The sequence below is a fragment of the Piliocolobus tephrosceles genome, chromosome 13 (assembly GCF_002776525.5).
Source record: "Piliocolobus tephrosceles isolate RC106 chromosome 13, ASM277652v3, whole genome shotgun sequence".
NCBI lineage: Eukaryota > Metazoa > Chordata > Mammalia > Primates > Cercopithecidae > Piliocolobus > Piliocolobus tephrosceles.
In genome coordinates, this window is record NC_045446.1 from 67,377,953 (window position 1) to 67,398,380 (window position 20,428).

Consider the following 20,428-nt stretch of genomic DNA (forward strand, 5'->3'; position numbering starts at 1 on the left):
CCCCGTCTCTACTAAAAATAGTAAAAAAAAATTAGCTGGGCGTGGTGATGCCTGTAGTTCCAGCTACTTGGGAGGCTGGGGCAGGAAAATCGCTTGAACCCAGGAGACAGAGGTTGCAGTGAGCCGAGATCGCGCCACTGTACTCCAGCCTGGGCAACAGAGCAAGACTCCGTCTCAAAAAAAAAAAATTAGCCAGGCGCAGTGGCAGGTGCCTGTAATCCCAGCTACTCGGGAGGCTGAGGCAGGAGAATCACTTGAACCCAGGAGGTGGAGGTTGCAGTGAGCCAAGATCATGCCACTGCATTCCACTGCACTCCAGCCTGGGCAACAGACTGAGACTCCACTTAAAAAAAAAAAAAAAAAGAAAGAAAGAAAGAAAAAAAAGATTATGGCCCAGAAAGCAGCAGTTGTTTTCCCAGGGTCACCTAGCAACTAAGGGACAAAGCCAGAGCTAAAACCCAATCTTCCTGGCTTACGAACTTGCTCTTTGCACACTGCTATGCCCAGTTTCATGGAAGATGGGAAGGTAGAGGCACTTGTTCTGGACAACATTCAAGCCCTGTCCTCTTTCAGCTGCTCCACATTGAATCCATAGTAATAGGCTTGACTAAGCTTTAGTGACAGTCCCTATCCTGAAAATATTGTCGTTTTGGGGAGGTCAAAGGGATGTGAGGAACTGCAGACAGCATAAGAGAGGTTCAGATTATAAACGCCATCTTGCCATGTGGGATTACAGGAAGAGCATAACTGTTATTTTTCTCAATTTCCTATAATAATCCATTTATTTTGGAAAAACTTCATTTAAAATTACATATATACTTACCAGTGAAAACAAAATATGGCAACAATAAAAAGCACAGAAATGATATCTGCAAGGAGCCATATGAACATATAGAACGTTGGTGTCTGAAAAACATAAAACAAACCACAGTGAAAGAACTTTACAGTTAGAAGGGATTTGGGATCATATGATCTAAGTCCCTTGCTCTGCTGCCAGGGCTGGAGGAGGAGAGGAAGAGGGGATAGACAGGCCAAGGAACCTAGATTGATGTGGCATTCTCAAACACAGAGAGTCCCTGCAAGTATCCTAACAGCCACCCTTATACATGCAAGGGGGCTCTAGAGGAAACAGAACACTTCACACCTTTCATCTCACCTTTCATCTCCCAAAACAGAGGGCAGAGGGGGTCCCAGAGAAGTCACACAACAAGTCTATTCTGGACCCAAGACCACAGTCCAGGTTCTTGACTTCTACTGCTGTTTTCAAGGCATGGCTTCTCAAACCTGGCTGTGCAGCCAAGTCTCCCTGGGCAGCTTTTAGTAATACAGGTTTCTGGGTCTCACTAGACACCTAAGGAATGAGAATCTTTGCATTTTTAACACATTCCCAGGTGGTGCTGAAACCATGTGTCTGTAAGCCAGCATTTGGGAACCATTGTTCTAAAGTATCACACTTCAATTAAGAATGCTGAAGTACAATTACCCCTTACCTACATGGCCCTGCTCTATGCTCCTTGCCCAAGTCACATATTTCCCAGAGCTCTGTCTTCTGGGTCCTCTCATTGAGTTTGATGCTCCCTTTCCACCTCCATTGTGCCCTCTCCAATTCCACTTGATGCTAATAGGGCTGGCACATTTTATCCTTTCTCAGGCCACTCTCCACCCTATCCCAAGGTCTTTCCTTGAGCTGAATAACAAAATTAATAACAACACTAATGATCATAATAATAACAACTAACAATGAGCAATTAACAGGAGCCAGGCAAAGAAACTTAGTTTCTCTTTTCAAAGAAACTAAGTCAAATACTTTGAAAAACTCAATGAGGACAAAATAGATCATTAAAGAATAAACTGCAATTAGATTAGGTGTAGGTGAAACACTACAAGGGTTTGAGGGATTATAAAAATCTAGGTAGATTCCTCATTCAGATTGATTCTCCTAATGACTTTAAGTTCTTGTTCTGTTTAAAAGAAACAATTAGAAATCCTAGCTAGTTCATCTGGATGTTTAAATGAGAGAACATAAAACTCAATCAGCAAAAATATCCTCAAAGAAATGACTATCAAAAGGTGAACGAATATTTTTAAATAAAATTTGTGAAGTATGTATGTGGTACATATAAAAATGACCACAAAATTCCTTCCAAACCTGTATGTAGGCTCCTACACAAAGTGACTTAGCTGTGCCTCCCTATCAAGAGGTCAAGTCTGTTTTGCTCCCACCCTGAATCTAAACTTGGCCATGTGATTTTCCTTGGCCAATGGAACATCAGCAAACATAACACTGGGAGAACTTGGAAAAGTCCACGTGCTTTGGGGCTTGCTCTCTCTTGCTGTTGGGAACCCGTCTCCACCAGGTGAACACACTCCAGCTAGCCGCCTTGAGGATGAGCGACGACATGAAGAGAAACTCAGTCATCCCAGGTGAGCCTCTAGACATATGAACAAGGCATCCTAGACTATCTAGCCCAGCTGACCTGGCTCAAACCAGAGACACCACCTAGCCATCAGCCAGAATTGAGACATGATAAATATCTGATTAAGACACTAAGTTTTAGGTAGTTTTTATTAAGCATTAAAAGCTAACTGATAAAGTGTATATCATTTTTAAATGATTCCTCACTTTAACTTTCTCAATTACGAGACCAACAACCAGACCAGATTATGCTGGATACAAATATGTGTTTCTACTGCACTATTATTATCCCCAATTTTCAAAAAGAACAAAAAAGCCAAAAACCACAAACATGTTAACTAATATTTCCACATTCACACGGTAAACAGTGGAGCCAAGATCTGAATCTAAATCTCAATCAGTCTAACTCTGGAGTATAGGCTGCCTGTTAAGGCCCCTGGGACACCAGCCCCACCCTCCCTGAATAAAATGACCCATGGCATAGGCTGGGGGCCATGTATTAGGTCCTTTAAAAATGCCTAGACCAGGTGTGGAAGGAAGATTGGTTTTTTTTACATATATCTTTTTAAACTTTTTGAATTTTGAATCACATGGATTTATCAATTTAAATATTAAAATGAAAAAAAATACATTCAGAAATAGTAGCATCATTTAAGTAAATGCGTACCTCCCAAAGGGACAATTTTGAGACATCACTGATTCAGGGGATAGGATTATGGAGGAGTGTGCTTTCTAAATTATGCGTTTTTGTAATGACTGGATTTTAAAATGTTAGAAAAATACACAGTATACACATGAAGGGGAGTTGCATGGGGACAGGTGGGTGGAAAGGCTCCACCTGTGCTGAATGACCTGCCATCCAAAGCTCCCTTCAGGGCCATCTCCAGAAATCTGACCAAGCCACCCTAGTAAGAAGTCAGCGATTTCTCCTTTCTACCAGAGGGCCTGGATGCAGTTACTGGCCCTGTAAGACTGTGCCCTTGACCCTGATCCCTTTTCCCCTGGTCCTGACCCTGAACAGGTCAGAAGCTCAGGCCAGTGAGGGTGGAGATCTGGAGGAGGTGACTTGAGGCCCCTTCCCTCTTAGGCTTCTCTGACAAAGGTTTTAACTTTCAAGGCCATTTGGAGTTTGGGTTATTACTTGGGATTGGATTCTTAAATTCTGAAGTGAGGCTTTTTGATGACTAAAAGTGAACTTCTAAAAGTTATCTAAGAGTGACTGGAAAAGCTACAGGACCCGAGTGAGATTTCATTCAGGGGCAGAGAAAGGCCTACATCACAGACCAGGTTTAAAGAATCAGTGCAGCGAAATTAAACTGTTTTCTGTTGTATGCTATTGTGTCCCACTCAGTCAACCTACTCTCTATACAGATAAGAACAAGTTCTGTAGCAGAACTGGTTAGCTGGGGCTCCCTCCACAGATAGCGATAGGATATGGCTGGGATTGTAAACCGAGTCTTCAGGTTCTCAAGCCTTTGGCAGTAAGCAACAGAGGCCTAGAACAGGCAACTGGACACTGGCTACCCTCTTCAAAAGCAATTTGTTAGGGCACACAGTTTCCACTTTGGAGTCAAGTACGCTTGGTTTTCTCCCCACTCTCCATGCCGTTGTCAACCGTTGCCATGCGTCTACAAAGGTGGGGCTACAATAACAAAACTCTGAAGTCAGACCTCATTCTGAATCCTACCTCATGAGACCATATGCAAAGATATCTTTGAGCTTCAGTTTCCTCATGAAGATAACAGTGGCTAAATCAAAGGGTTAAATGACATAATGCATGTAAAGGACATTGTAAGGATTCAATAAATGTCAATTATTATAACAAAACTAATTTTTGCCTGAAAATCCCAGAAGGATCTGTGTGAGAGAATGGAAAATACCACGTCTCCAATATTTATAGAAGTCTGTGCTCTTAAGTGGCTCCCCAGGGGACGGCACAGTGGGCAACACAGGGCTGGGGGGCCTGCACTGCTATCGTAACAAGCCTGGAAGAGCAATCTGGACAACCAGCTCACCATGAAGAAGTGGGGGTGATTCAGCTGACTCAGGAGCCCAATGTTGTCTGTGGTCACTGAGTTAATCCTGGAGCACCAGGCCAGTGAGAAAAGCCAAGGCTCATTGACGGTGTATACGTTGATATGGATGTTAGCTGCTTTATAATCTCTGGAACGAAAACAGAACCCACAGGGGATTTAGATCAAGTTTCATTCTTATCATCTACATGGGGAACAGCCAGCATGTTTGTGGAAGGCTGTTGCCTAAAACACCAGAAGCAGCTGGTCCAGGGACAATTCATGATACGATGTGACAGAATGGGCTCATGGTACAATAAGATAAAGGATTGGATTTAGCACCTCTGCTCCTGTAGCAACAGTGGTGTGCTGGTAAACCAGATGTCCTAAGGAGAATAATAAAAAGGAAGAAAGAAAACATATTTTTAAAAAGAAGAAGAAAAGAAAGAATGGGGAAAAGGAAAGCCTTATCGTAGCATTTGCAAATTTCCATGATATAAACACTCCTACCATAGCCAACTGTAAGCTACCATTGGTAGAACCAATTTGCAGAGTTTCTGAATATTTAATAACAAGCTGGTATGAGCTGGCTCTGGCATGCTACTGTATAGCGGCACCTATATACTCACTTCTAACAGAGCATTTATCACCCCCTACTCAAATGATCTGCTCACTTATCAGTCTTCTTTACTTGACTCTAAGCAAACTAAAAGCAGAGACTATGTCTTGTCTCCAGATACTCAATACCTAGCATAACACCAGGATCCACAAATATTAATTGAAAAAATAAATAAATGAGTACTAATCTGGTAAACTTATTAAATTTCAAATATAAAGAATTTTTGAAAGTATCAAAAGTAGGAGGAATAAAATCTAATTTTTCCCATGGCACTATATGTCAGTGGGTACTTGTGGACTGTTTATAGAAACAGGAAGAAAATAAGTGGAGGAACACCTAGTAATTCTTGCTAAGTTGTCATTTTCAGGGATTCAATTTCTCAGAAAACATATCATGTAAGTGCCTTCAAAAATTTTTTTCAACTCTGAAATGGTATGGCATATTGGAAACTGCTCTGTACAAGCCTGGGTTTGAATCCCAGCTAGGTCATCTTAGTACATTCTTGGCCTCAGTATAGAAACTGTAAAATAATAATAATACCTCCTTAACAGAGGTGCTAGCAATTTGTTATCTAATGTTAGAATTGTCTCTGAGCCAATCCCTGCAGATAACATAAATTTTAAAAATAAATTAGGAAAAAATAGTAAAAAGTTACTTTTTACCTTTTGAAACCAAAACTCAAAAACCAATCACATTCCTTGTTTAAATTTTAAATTCAGGAGATACATGTGGTTTAATACATGGATATATTGCATGATACTGAGGTTTGGACCCACTACCCAAATAGTGAACATAGTACCCCATAGGCAGTTTTCCAACTCTTTCCCTTGTCTCTCCCTCCCCCATTTTGGACTCCCCATTGTCTGTCATTTCCATCTTTATGTCCATGTGTACCCAATGTTTAGCTCCCATTTATAAGTGACAACATGTGTATTTGATCTTCTGTCTTTGCACTAATTCACTTAGAATAATGGCCTCCAGCTACATCCATGTTGCTGCAAAGGACATGATTTTGTTCTTTCTTATGGCTGCATAGTATTCCATGGTGTATATGTGCCACATTTCTTTATCCAGTCCACCACTGATGGGCAGTTACGCTGATTCCATGTCTCTGCTACTGTGAATAGTGCTGCAATAAACATACAAGTGCAGGTATCTTTTTAGTAGAACAATTTATTTTCCTTTGGGTAGATGCCCAGTAATGGGATTGCTGGGTCAAATGGTAGTTACATTTTTAGTTCTTTGAGAAATCTCTAAACTGCTTTCCCCAGGGGCTGAACTAATTTACATTCCCACCAACAGTGTCTAAGCATTTCCTTCTCTCTGCAACCTTGTCAATATCTGTTATTTTTATTTATCTATTTTTTTACTTTTTAGTAATAGCCATTCTGACTGGTGTGAGATGGTATCTCATCAGGGTTTTGATTTGCATTTCTCTGATGATTAGTGATGCTTAGCATGTTTTCATATGTTTGTTAGTTGCTTGTATGACTTCTTTTGAGAAGTGTCTGCTCATATCCTTTGCCCACTTTCTTAAACAAACGGAGTGACACACGTGTTCATGGATTGAAAATTCAATGTAGTAAAGATGTCAGTTCTCCCTCAAATTGATCTGTAAGTTTGATGCAGATCCTATAAAATTCCCAGCAAGGTTTTTTTCTGTACGATCAGGCAAGTGGATTATAAAATTTATATGGAAAAGCACAGCCCTACAATAATTAAAACAATCTGAAAAAAAAAATAGTGCGAGAGGGAATCACTCTACCTGATACTTAGACTTACTATATAGCTACAGTAATCAAGCTAGTGTGGTATTAGAGAATGTGATTTATGGACACATAAATCAGTGAACAAAACCAAAAACCATACAATAGAGCCATACAAATGGGACAAATGATTTCTGACAAAGGTGCAAAAGCAAATCAATGGAAGAAAGATAGTCTTTTCAAAAAATAGTGCTGGAGTAACTAGACAGCTACGGTTCCTAGAGAAATCAGTAAAAAATAATCCAAAGATGTAAAAAGTCAGCCAGAGCGAGACATGGCAGCTCATGCCTATAATCCCAATGCTTTGGGAGGCCAAGGCAGGAGGATGGCTTGGGGCCAGGAGTTTGAGACCAGCCTGGCAACACAGTGAGACCCTGTCTGTACAAAAAAAATTTTAAAAATAGCCAGGTGTGGGGGCACATGCCTATAGTCCTAACTACTGTGGAGGCTGAGGCAGGAAGATGGCTTGAGCCTAGTAGTTCGAGACTACAGTGAACAATGATTACATCACTGTACTCCAGCTTGGGTGACAGAGCGAGACTTTGTCTCTATTTGAAAAAAACATAAAAACAAAAAACAACTTAAAAAAATAGAAGAGATAGAATGAGATACTAAAAAATGATTAACTAAAAAATAAAAAGAGAGGACAAGAGTGACCAAAAAACCCCACAAGGAATATAAAGAACAAATAGAAAAAAAATAGCATGATGGTAATGTAAACCCAACTAAAGGATGTGAACTAAGTTTTTTTTCAGGTTCACTATTGTTAACGTTGTTCCCTCCCTCTTTTTCTTGTTATTATACTTTTAAGTTCTAGGGTACATGTGCACAACGTGCAGGTTTGTTACATATGTATACATGTGCTGTGTTGGTTTGCTGCACCCATCAACTCATCATTTACATTAGGTATTTCTCCTAATGCTATCCCTCCCCCCTCCCCCCACCCCATGACAGGCCCTGGTGTGTGATGTTCCCCATCCTGTGTCCAAGTGTTCTCATTGGTGAACTAAATATTAATAGATCAAACATTGCAATTAAAAGTCCAAGACTGTCCTACTAGATATAAAAGAACTCACAAAATTTTGTTTATAAGAGATGTACTTTAACGATGCAAAGTGGTTGAAAGCCAAAGGACAGAAAAAGACATATTAAGCAAACACAAATTATAAGAAGGCAGTGTGGCAATATTAATACAAGAAAAAGTAAACTTTAGATAAGATTAATTACCTTAAACGCCGGGCGCGGTGGCTCAAGCCTATAATTCCAGCACTTTGGGAGGCCGAGACGGGTGGATCACGAGGTCAGGAGATCGAGACCATCCTGGCTAACACCGTGAAACCCCGTCTCTACTAAAAAATACAAAAAACTAGCCGGGCGAGGTGGCGGGCGCCTGTAGTCCCAGCTACTCAGGAGGCTGAGGCGGGAGAATGGCGTAAACCTGGGAGGTGGAGCTTGCAGTGAGCTGAGATCCGGCCACTGCACTCCAGCCTGGGCGATAGAGCGAGACTCTGTCTCAAAAAAAAAAAAAAAGAAAAAAAAATTACCTTAAACAAGGGATATTTCATAATGAAGGGGCCAATTCACCAAGGTCTAATAATCCTAAGTGCAAATGCACCCAATAAAAGAGTTTCAAAATACAAGAAGGAAAAACACACACACACAAAAATCAACAATCACAATTACAGTTGGATATGTTAACAGTTGGATATATTTAGGTAACTGACAGATATATACAGTTTGGTATATATTGGTAACTGACAGATGGCAGTATAAAGAACCATTCATTTTTCTTTGATTGGGGAAGTTGCTCCCAGAAGAAAGAAGGAATAAGTCTTGATCTTGAGAAGTCTGAGAAGTCTCCTTCTCAGCAGGATAACTTGATCTTTTGTAAATAGAATAATATTATTTACTAGGAAGAGTAGTCTTATATGTAATGTTCTTAAAAGGATGTTCCTGGTTAAGTATTTCTTTATTACGTATTTTGTAAATAAACATGGAACAGATTTATGAAGCATGGGTCTCTGGAGAATGACACATAAACTAGATTACTCTCTGGGACTATCAGATAGAGATGTTTCATGACTCAACTGCTCCCCTTATGTGTGAGTTAACCCTGCACAAACTCACTTGGAGGCCTCATCTATTACTCTGGGCCACAGAGTATGTGTTCAATAAATGAAGATACCTGCACAGCCACAGTCAGTGTCTCTCCTTGCTTTGTTTGAGCCTCCTGATTGCCTGCTGTATCCTTGAACTTAATGATAAATCTCGGCAGTAGGTAGGCTATCTGATATGTGAATGTTTGATCTGCAATCTAATCCTTTGTATTAGCTCAACAGAAAAAGGAAGAAAAAATGAATATGAAATTTTCAAAAAGCCTATCAACAACTTGAACTACTTGACATTTATAGAATACGACACCCAACAACTGAAGAGGGCACATAATCTTCAGGGGAACATGGGAAGCTCACCAAGATAAACCATACAGTGAGCCATAAAATAAGTTTAGAATTTAAGCCATAGAATTTAAAAGGGTTGAAATTATACAGGTTTGTTCTCTGGTCACAATAAGCTTAAATTAGAAATCAATAACTGAAGTAACTAGAAAATCCTCAAATGTTTAAAAAGTTAGCGATACATTTCTAAATAATGCACGAGTCGAATGAGAAATGAGAAAACTTTAAATATTTTAAGTTGGATAACAAACAATATATCAACATCATTTGTGGGAGAAAATTAAAGCAATGCTTACAGTAAATTTATAGCTTTAAGGCTGGGCGCAGTGGCTCATGCCAGAGGTTGCAGTAGTACATGCCACTGTACTACAAACTGGGCGACAGAGTGAGACCCTGTCTCAAAAAATAAAAATAAAAAATAAATAAGTTTATAACTTTAAATGTTTACATTAGAAAGAAGATCTAAAACAGGTCACCTAATTGTCTACCCTAAAAAAGTCATCTATTAGCAAGAACAGCAAATTAAAACCAAAGTCAGTACAAAAATTATAAAGAGCAGAAATCAACGAAATAGGAAAGTAAAGCCACAATAGGAAAAACATAACAAAGCCAAAATTCAGTGTTTTGAAATGATTAAAATTCATAAACCCCTAGCAAGACTGATCAAGACAAAAGAGAAAAAATAAAACTTCCAGTATCAAAATACATTAGAACTAAAGGTGGCAGTTGCACAACAATGTAAACGTACTAAGTGCCACTGAACTGTTCACTTTAAAATTTTATGTTAGGCTGGGCGCAGTGGCTTATGCCTGTAATCCCAGCACTTCAGGAGGCTGAGGCGGGTGGATCACCTGAAGTCAGGAGGTCGAGACCAGCATGGCCAACGTGGTGAAACCCCGTCTCCACTGAAAATACAAAAATTAGCTGGGCATGGTGGTGTGCACCTGTAATTCCAGCTACTTGGGAGGCTGAGGCAGGAGAATCGCTCGAACCTGGGAGGCAGAGGTTGCAGTGAACCAAGATTGCACCATTGCACTTCAGCCTGGGCAACAATAGTGAAACTCTGTCTCAAAAAAAAAAAAAATTATGTGAATTTCACCTCAATACAATTTTTATTTAAAAAAAGTTTTAAAAACATTAAAAACAGACCAATAACAAGGAGTAATAAAAAGTAATACAAAGCCTACCAACAAAGAAAAGCCCAGGACATAATGGCTTCACTGCTGAATTCCACCAAACACTTAAAGAAGAACCAATATCAATCCTTCTCAAACTCTTTCAAAAAATTAAAGTGGAGGGACTACTTCCAAACTCATTTTACTAGGCCAGCATTACCCTGATACCAAAGCAAGATAAGCACACTACAAGAAAAGAAAATTACAGGCCAATATCACCAGTGAAATCCTGAGACATAAAAATCCTCAACAAAATACTAACAAACTGAACTCAACAGCACCATAAAAGAATCGTTCACCATAAGCGAGTGGGAATTATCCCTGGGATACAAGGAGGGTTCATCATATGCAAATCAATAAATGTGACACACTACATTAACAGAATGAAACACAAAAACCGTAAGATCATCTCAACAGATGTAGAAAAAGCATTTAACAAAATTCAACACCCTTTCATGATAAAAACTCTCAACAGATTATGCATAGAAGGAATATACCAAAATACAGTAAAGGCCATTCAGGACATGGCCACTACTAAAATCATACTCAATGGTGAAAAGTTGAAAGCTTTTCCTCTAAGATCAGGAACAAGACAAGGATGCCAAATCTCACTTCTTTTTGACATAGTACTGTAAGTCTTAGCCAGAGCAATTAAGCAAGAGAAAGAAATAAAAGCCATCCAAATAAGAAAGAAGTCAGATTGTCTCTGCAGATGACATGACCTTTCATATAGAAAACCCTAAAGAATCCACAAAAAAACTACTAAAACTAATACATTCAGTTTATGGGTTGCAAAGTTGCAGGATACAAAATCAACACACAAAAATCAGTAGCATTTCTTTCTATGTACTAACAACTACCTAACTGATGAAAATAAGAAAATAATCCCATTTATAATAGCAACAAAGATAGAATTCTTAGGAATAAAACTTTACCAAGGAGGTGAAAGACCTGTACAGTAAAAACTATAAAACACTGATGAAAGGGGCTGGGTGCAGTGGCTCACACCTTATAATCCCAGCATTTTGGGAGGCTGGGGCGGGTGGATCACTTGAGGTCAGGAGTTCGAGACCAGCCTGGCTAACGTGGGGAAACCTGGTCTCTACTAAAAACATAAAAATTAGCAGGGTGCAGTGGTATGTATCTGTAATCCCAGCTACTTGGGAGGTTGAAGCAGGAGAATCACTTGAACCCAGGAGGCAGAGGTTGCAATGAGTGGAGATCATGCCACTGCACTCCAGCCTGGACAATGGAGCAAGACTCTGTCTCAAAAAGAAAAAATAAATAAATAAATAAATGAAAAAAATTATGTGTTTATGGATTGAAAGACTTAATATTGTTACAATGTCAAAATTACCCAAAGCAATTTACAGATTCAACATAATCCCTCTCAAACTTCCAATGTGATTTTCCACAGAAATAAAAAAGAATCCTTAAATTTGTATGACCACTAATGATTCCCAAAAGCCAAGGCAATCCTGTGCAAAAAGAACAGGGCTGGACACATCATATTCCCTAATTTCAAAATATATTATAAAGGTGTGATAATCAAAACAGCATGGTACTGGCATAAAAACAGACACATACTGGTGGAACAGAATAGAGAGCCCAGAAGTAAATTCACATCGTTATAGTTAATTGAATTTCAACAAAGGTGCCAATATAATGTCTTCCTCATACAATGGGGAAAGGATAGTCTCTTCAATAAATGGTGTTGAGAAATTGGATAGCCACATGCGGAAGAATGAAATTAGACCCTTATCTCATACCACATACAAAAATCAAATCAAAATGGATTAAAGACTTAAATGTAAGACCTGAAACTAAAACTACTAGAAGAAAATGGGAAAAGCTCCACAACATTGGTCTCTGGGCAATGATTTTTTCGATATGACCCCAAAAGCACAGGTAACAAAAGCAAAAATAGACCAGTGGAACCACATCAAACTAAAAAGTGTCTGCACAGCAAAGGAAACAATCAACAAAGTGAAGAGAAAATATTTAATAGCAAAAAAAAAAAAAAAAACCCAATGAAAAAATGGGCTAAAGACCTGAAGAGATATTTCTCAAAAGAAGACACAAATAGCCAACAAGCATATGAAAAAACACTCAATATTACTAATCATCAGGGAAATACAGATTAAAACCACAAGGAGATATCATCTCACACCTCTTAGAATTTTGGCTATTACAAAAAAGATGAAAGATAAAAAGTATTGGCAAGGATGTGCAGAAAAGGGAACTCTTACACACTGTTGGTGGGAATGTAAATTAGTACAACCACTATGGAAAACAAGGTGGAGGTTCCTCAAAAAACTAAAAATAGAACTAACATATTTATGATCCAGAAATCCCACTACTGAGTATATATCCAAAGGAAGTGAAATCAATATGTCAAAGAGGTATCTGTACTCCCATGTTCATAGAAACAGTATTCACAGGAGCCAAGATATGCAATCAACCTAAGTGTCCATCAAACAGATGAATGGGTAAAGAAAATGCAGTACATACATACAAAGGAATACTATTCAGCCTTTAAAAAGAAGGAAATTCTGTCACTTGTGAAAACATGGTTGAGTGTGGGCAACATTATGGTAAGTGAAATAAGCCACACAAGGAAAGACAAATACCACATCATCTCCCTTATGTGTGGATTCTAAAAAAGTCAAACTTACAGAGGGGTACGGTGGCTCACACCTATAATTCCAGCACTTTGGGAGGTGGAGGTGGGGGACCTGCTTGAGCAAGACCGCATCTCTACACAGAATTTAAAAATTAGCCAAGTGTGCTGGCATGTGCCTGTAGTCCCATCTACTTGAGAAGCTGAGATAAGAGGATAGCTTGAGCCCAGGAGGTGGACACTGCAGTGAGCCAAGATCACGCGACTGCCTTTCAGCCTGGGTGACAAAGCAAGACCCTGTCTTCAAAAAAAAAAAAAAAAGGGCCTGGCACAGTGGCTCATGCCTGTAATCCCAACACTTTGGGAGGCCGAGGTGGGTGGATCGTGAGGTCAAGAGATCGAGACCAACCTGGCCAACATGGTGAAACCCCATCTCTACTAAAAATACAAAAAATTAGCTGGGCATCGTGGCACGCACCTGTAGTCGCAGCCTGAGGCAGAACTGCTTAAACCTGAGAGGCGGAGGTTGCAGTGGGCCAAGATTGGGCCATGGCACTCCAGCCTGGCGACAGAACGAGACTCCATCTCAAAAAAAAAAAAGTCTAACTTACAGAAAAAGAGAGGATAGTGTTGGTTGCCAAAGGCTAATGTTGGTTACCAAAGAGTAGAATGTTGGTTACCAAAGGGTTGAGGGGGAGGGGAAATGTTGGTCAAAAGGTATAAAGTTTCAGTTAGATAGAGGGAATGTTTTGAGATCTATTGTACAGCACGGTAACTATAGTTAATAATAATGTATATTTCAAAATAGCGGAGAGTAAATTCAAATATCTTAACATGAAAAAGACATTATATGTTAATTAGCTTGATTTAATCATTTCATATTGTATAAATACATTAATTAAAACATCACATTGTACCCTATATATACAATTATGTTGATTAAAAATAATATAAATTTTAAAAATGTCTTTAAAACATTAAAAAACTTTGTAGCATCACAAATAAAACAGAGGGCAACTCTATACTCATATACTTTTGATTAAAATAATGCATTTAAAGCATTCTCAGTTAAAATGGCAAGAATAATCTCATTAAACCTTTTAACCACTCCAGCAAGTACCACTGTTATTCTATTTCACAAAGGAGAAAACTGACAATTAGAAACTTTTCCAAAGTGACCAAAATAGTTGATGGCTAGGCCAGGTCTAGCAAACATAGAACTTGACACATAATAATAGCTCAATAAATGGAAGTCATAATTATTTTTCAACTACTAGATCAATCTCAGGATTAAGAGAGAAGGAAATCATTCCAGGGCCATTTTCTATTTGAAAAGAAAAAGTAGAAGAAAATAGAAATATGCTCAAAATAGAAGGGTAGTTAGTAAAGAAAAATCTTCTGAATGGCAATTAGAGCGTAAAAACATATATAATTTTCCAAAGCTAAGAGAGAAAAAGACACTATTATATGATCAACCCATGGCCAGAAAGGCAGAAAAAGCAGGAACAGAAACAGAGAGATGCACGCAACAGCCTTTTATTAAACCCAAAGGAAACTTTGGATATCTGTATCTATATATATCTATATCTATATATAAATATAGATATTATCTAATATCTAGATCTAGATATTATCGAATCTAGATCTAGATATTATCTAGATATGCAGATAATAGATAATAGATATCTGCATATTATCTATCTCTAATCTGTTATCTATTTCCCTCCCTCCCCAAGCAAGACTTTGTCTCTAAAGCATTTAGAATCATATAAAAAATTAACCTTCAATCTAAGACAAAGGGGATATGGATTAAATTAAGCATGTTTAATAACAATTAAGTTTGGAAAAGTTGTCATTTTATTCCCAGGTGCTTTTAATTCTAAAAATTTGTCTCTAATTGTATATTTATAAATACAGAGGTTAATATTTTTAGTTTCTTCTCATGCTTAGCTGTTTTTACATTTTTCAAATAATGGTTTTGTTATATTCTTAATTATCCCTTCCAGAAATATGGCTATCTGGATCACAAAGCCATTTACAAGGTACTGCCATCCATCTGGTAACGGTAGGAGGAAATAAACAACATTTTGAGTTCTGACTTCTCAACGTCCGCCTCTTATATAAAAACAGAAATACCAAGCATACAAAAAAGTGTACTGAATGGTGAAAGATTAGAGCACACAGAAGAGGCTAAAGTCTATGTTCCAGGGACATAGTCAACACTTGATAAATGTTTGTTGGCATAGGGAGGGAAGAAGGAAGGGGTAGGAAAAAGAAAGGAGATTCAAAGATGCTAACCACACACAGAAATTCTGAGATGGAAAGGGGAAGTTAAGCAGTTTAGTTAGAATGTATATTTTGTGTAAGTAAGGCAGTATGTGCCAAGAGAGGTGTGGTCAAATACTTACCTTAACCCATTAGGGAACAACTTCTTGTAGTCAACATTTATTATACTGATATTGTTTTTAGCAAGGGTTTTAACGGATACTAAACGGCCCACATGCTGAAAACCAGGAGCCATGGACCTGACATATTGTCTATCATGAGTTGGCAACCAAAAAATCTGTAAGGAGAAACAAGAAGTCCTTTAGTAGATAATCAGCTGTCCAGGTACGAAGAGCTCCACAGGGAATGGAGGGAGCTCCATTCCAGCACAGGTAGTATTCTACAGAGAGTAGAGAGATTCTAGTCTTTGGTGAAAGAGTCAACGTGAGCTAGTATTTTCTAATGAACTCTTATAACGGGGCTTTACTAGGTCTACTCTGGAGCTGAGTTTTCTCACGACCTCTCCATTTACCAGTTAACATCAAGTGTCAAGGACCTACTGTGTACACAAAGACTCATATAAGCAAAGTAGATTAGCTGATAGATGTAGGTGAACAGTGAGAATCAAAAACATCTTTCTGGTTAATGATGTTAATAATCATCTTTGAGGCTGGGTGTGGTGGCTCATGCCTGTAAACCTAACACTTTGGGAGGCCGAGGCAAGAGGATCCCTTGAGCCCGAGAGTTCGAGACAGGCCTGGGCAACATAAGGAGGCCCTGCTTCTATTTTGTTTTTTTAAAAATTGTCTTGGAGAGGAGTCCTTTCCTGCCAACAGGGATGCTGTTATGACTCATCTATGAAATACTGCCATTTGTAAAATGACTTATATTGTTTCACTCACAGCACTCCCATATTCTGAGAATTTACGGGATTTGGAACAACTGACTGCCCAAAAGCAGAGAGTTGCTTCTGAAAAACATCATGAGCAAATCTCTGCTCAAATAAGAACAAGCTCTCCTTTCTATATCATTCATCATGCCAAGTCTTCAAAGCCTTAATGTTACCCAGGCTCTTTCTAATGGATCTATGTTGGTGTGGTGCAGGTCACATTAGATAGTTATTGCACATACTCCTCTTTAATAGGGTGCTGACCTTGCATTTGGTTTGGAATAGCAAACAGCCTTAATGGTTTTCCCCACTGAGATAAATTTAACTGGGTCATTCCTAGATTACCACATGTAGCTGTGTACGTAACAATCTTCATTTCCATAGGAAGTAAAATTACTTAAGGATCCCAGGGTAGAGCTACAAGGTAGGTCAAGTTCAACTACTGTGCTCCTAGGACATGCTACCCACCTCCCAATCTGTGTCATAAATACTGAGATAGACATACCAGATGTTGCTCGATTTTAGAGGCAAGGATCACGCTTACTACTTGACGGACAAATGTGTGTCTGAGAGGATGTTTTGGTGGAGGGCCATGAAGATCAAATATCACAAATTTTCTTTCCTTCTTTGCAAGTGTCAATAAATCAGCTAGTGTTGGAATTGACTGATTTCTTGCTCTTTCTTTATCTGCCTTTGATAGAGGTTTCATATTGTAAAATGGCCTGAGCTAGAAATAAATACATCAAAAAATATATCAAAAGCATTTTCCAATTCTCCTACAATGTAGCCACACATCCAGCTCTACCTCAGTTGCTCCATTATCATTCAATCCACCAGGTCCTCTGAAATACTAGTCCTAGATAACAGGCGACAAGGAGAGAAATAAAATGTAATCTTCATCAATAATTAGTGTTTGGAATGGCCTCTTCTATATCCTACAACCTGTTGTATTTGCACTGAAGGTCATGTTCTTATTCTGACCTTCCTTTCCAGCCTTTTCTCCCATAACTCAAGATAATACATCCCTTTCAGTCATGCTGGCTTCCCACATGGGCTCTTGCTATTCTAGTTTTGTGTAATAGGAAGAACACATGCTTTGGCTTCAACTGAATTTAGTGCCAGCTCTACCCCTCCCTTGACTTCCTTGCCATATCAACTTGTTAAAATTCTACCTTTCAAATGCTATTTCCCTCATGAAGCTTTCCTTTAATCTTCCTGAACTAGAGACTTCAAGGCTGGTGCTGTAGTCATGCTTTTAATCCCAGCAGGCTTGAGACAAGATGATTGCTTAAGGCCAGGAGTTTGAGGCCAGCCTGGGCAACATAGTGAGACCCTTGCCTCTACAAAAAAAATTTTAAAATTAGCTGGGGGTGGTGATACATGCCTGTAGTCCTAGCTACTAGGGAGGCTGAGGCAGAAGGGTTACTCAAGCCCAGGAGTTTGAGGCTGCAAGTGAGCTATGATCATGCCACTGCACTATAGGCTGGGCAATAAGAGGCCCTATCTCTAAAAAAAAAAAAAAAAAATAAAGACACTTCAACGGCTTTAAAGCCCAATGGCCCATTTTTATGCCTCTGTAACTGTATGTCTCATTCTGCCTTCTATAGTTATTTGGACATGTCTTAGTACATTAAAGTTCAATCCTGGCTCACTATGCTTCTTGCTATGCAACCTTGATAATAAAACCATTTAAATTCTCCAAGTCATCATTGCCCAAATTATAAAATAGAGGAGAGGAAAAATAACCTATATATTTCTTAGGATTATTTTGAAAATTAAATATAATAAAAATATTTACAGGGTCTGGGAGTATGTCTGGTACATAGATAGAAAAGTGTACAATTCATATTAGTTCCTTCACTCTCTACTGACTCTACTGGAGTGTAACTCCCTCTTGGCAGGAACTGTCATATATTCTTTGAAATGCACAGCATTTCACCTAACACAGGGGAGAACACACATATGTTTGCTACATTAAATTTAATAGATGGCAACTTTTATCATCACTTGCCACTTTTTAGATCTGAGTGAAGGCAGTGATAAAAGGCTACCTCCCAGGAGAAGGAAGCAGAAGGAAGAAGTCACATTTTCTTAAGACTCAGGTAATCTCTCTTTTTTTCTACACAACTTTATCTTCATTCTCATTCATATGTCTCCTATTTCTTCTTCTTCTTCCTTTGACCTAAATAAGCTGCCTTTTTAAAAACATTTTTCTCAGGAAAGAAACAATCACATTGCACAGTATCTCCAGAAAATCGCTAGACCAGAAGGCAGATCATTGCTAGGCCAGAAGGCAGATCTAAACCATGGTTAAATTAAGATCTGATTGAAAGCTACAACTAATGGTTTTCTTAATTCTCAGGACAATAGAAAGATGCTTCAGAATTCAAGATTTTGTTAGCTACTACCAGACCTAAACCAACTGGTTCACTTAACTGTTAAACCTTCTTGTGAGAAAAACTGTTAAAAGAATTTACGGGAAAGACCAACACAAGACCAAACATTCAAAATAGCAAAGATGGTAAATATTTAATCAATATAAAAATTTAAAACTAGACTCTAGTAAACTTTAAATAGTATTATGGGGGTAGGCCTAACAGCCGAGGTGCCTCTTTTTCTGTATATAAAATAGGAGAGACTTAATCAGAAAAATAAACTGGAATGGATAAATGCCTGTTTAGACTATATCCAACATGTGATTGAATGTTTTCAAAATGCCACAGGAAGTAACAAGCTAGAAATGAAAATAAATTTCTGGTCCTCCAGATGAAACATCTGGTTCCTCAAATAAAAATAAGATTAAAAGGCCCTCTGTTCTCTGTGCCTCTGCGTAGACATGTAACAAGTAGAAAGGTTATTGGAAGACCCAATGTATAATATTGGTTGAGAAATAGAAAGACAAGGCTGGGCACAGTGGCTCACACCTGTAATCCCAGCACTTTGGAAGGCTGAGATGGGCGAATCACCAGAGGTCGGGAGTTCGAGACCAGCCTGACCAACATGGAGAAACCCTGTCTCTACTAAAAATACAAAAATTAGCCAGGTGTGGTACACATGCCTGTAATCCCAGCTACTCAGGAGGCTGAGGCAGGAGAATTGCTTGAACTGGGAGGCAGAGGTTGCAGTGAGCCAAGATCATGCCATTGCACTCCAGCCTGGGCAACAAGAGTGAAACTCCATCTCAAAAAAAAAAGAAAGAAAGAAATAGAAGGACAATTAAACCTGTCCAATGATGCCACATCAAGGAAACATTCCACTGAATAGATGATTCTGATGAGAACTAACTGTAACTACTTATGAACAATACAATTTTCTTTTTTCTTTTTTTTTTGAGACAAAGTCTTGTTCTGTCACCCAGGCTGGAGTGCAGTGGTGCAATTTCAGCTCACTGCAACCTCCGCCTCCCAGGTTCAAGTGATTCTCCTGCCTCAGCCTCCCAAGTAGCTGGGATTACAGGCATGCACCACAATGCCCAGCTCGTTGTATTTTTAGTAGAGACAGGGTTTTACCATGTTGGCCAGGCTGGTCTCGAACTCCTGACCTCGTGATCCACCCGTCTCAGCCTCCCAAGTGCTGGGATTACAGGCATGAGCCACCATGCCTGGCCAATAATACAATTTTCTTGTTGATATGGGTACCACCACATCTACCATTAATTGCATTACTATAAAATATCAGATCACCAGAGTACTACAACCACTCAAGTAGTGGGAATATCTAACATACTGTCTTCTTCCATGTCTCAACATAAAACTATTACTTTGAGACCATTGTCAGAAGAACATCTCTTTCTTCTCTATGGCCCTTTCCCTATACATTTATTTATTTATTTTTAATTTTTATTTTTCTTGGGTATTGCTCTTGTTGCCCAGGCTGGAGTGCAATGGCAGTGTCTCAGCTCACTACAACCTCCGCCTCTTAGGTTCAAGCAATTCTCCTGCCTCAGCCTCCCGAGTAGCTGAGATTACAGGCACCCACCACCAAGCCCGGCTAATTTTTTTTGTATTTTTAGTACAGACAGGGTTTCACCATGTTAGCTAGGCTGGTCTCAAACTTGTGACCTCTCCCCTATAAATTTAAATATTAGAGGCTGGGCGCAGTGGCTAACGCTTGTAATCCCAGCACTTTGGGAGGCCAAGGTGGGCAGATAACAAGGTCAAAAGATCGAGACCATCCTGGCCAGCATGGTGAAACCCTGTCTCTACTAAAA

At 39.0% G+C, this 20,428-nt stretch overlaps 1 protein-coding gene across 2 annotated transcripts in view; it reads right to left on the bottom strand.

Moving 5' to 3' along the window:
• GDPD4 (glycerophosphodiester phosphodiesterase domain containing 4) overlaps positions 1-20,428 on the bottom strand; it is a 92,137-nt gene that overhangs the window by 11,558 nt on the left and 60,151 nt on the right. For both annotated transcript variants that reach the window (XM_023209134.2, XM_023209133.2), the window contains exons 12-15: positions 16,724-16,945; positions 15,473-15,627; positions 4,432-4,579; positions 824-906 (exon numbers count right to left, since the gene is read on the bottom strand). In XM_023209134.2, the coding sequence (XP_023064902.2) occupies positions 824-906; positions 4,432-4,579; positions 15,473-15,627; positions 16,724-16,945 (608 nt within the window). The remainder of the gene's footprint in view (positions 1-823; positions 907-4,431; positions 4,580-15,472; positions 15,628-16,723; positions 16,946-20,428) is intronic.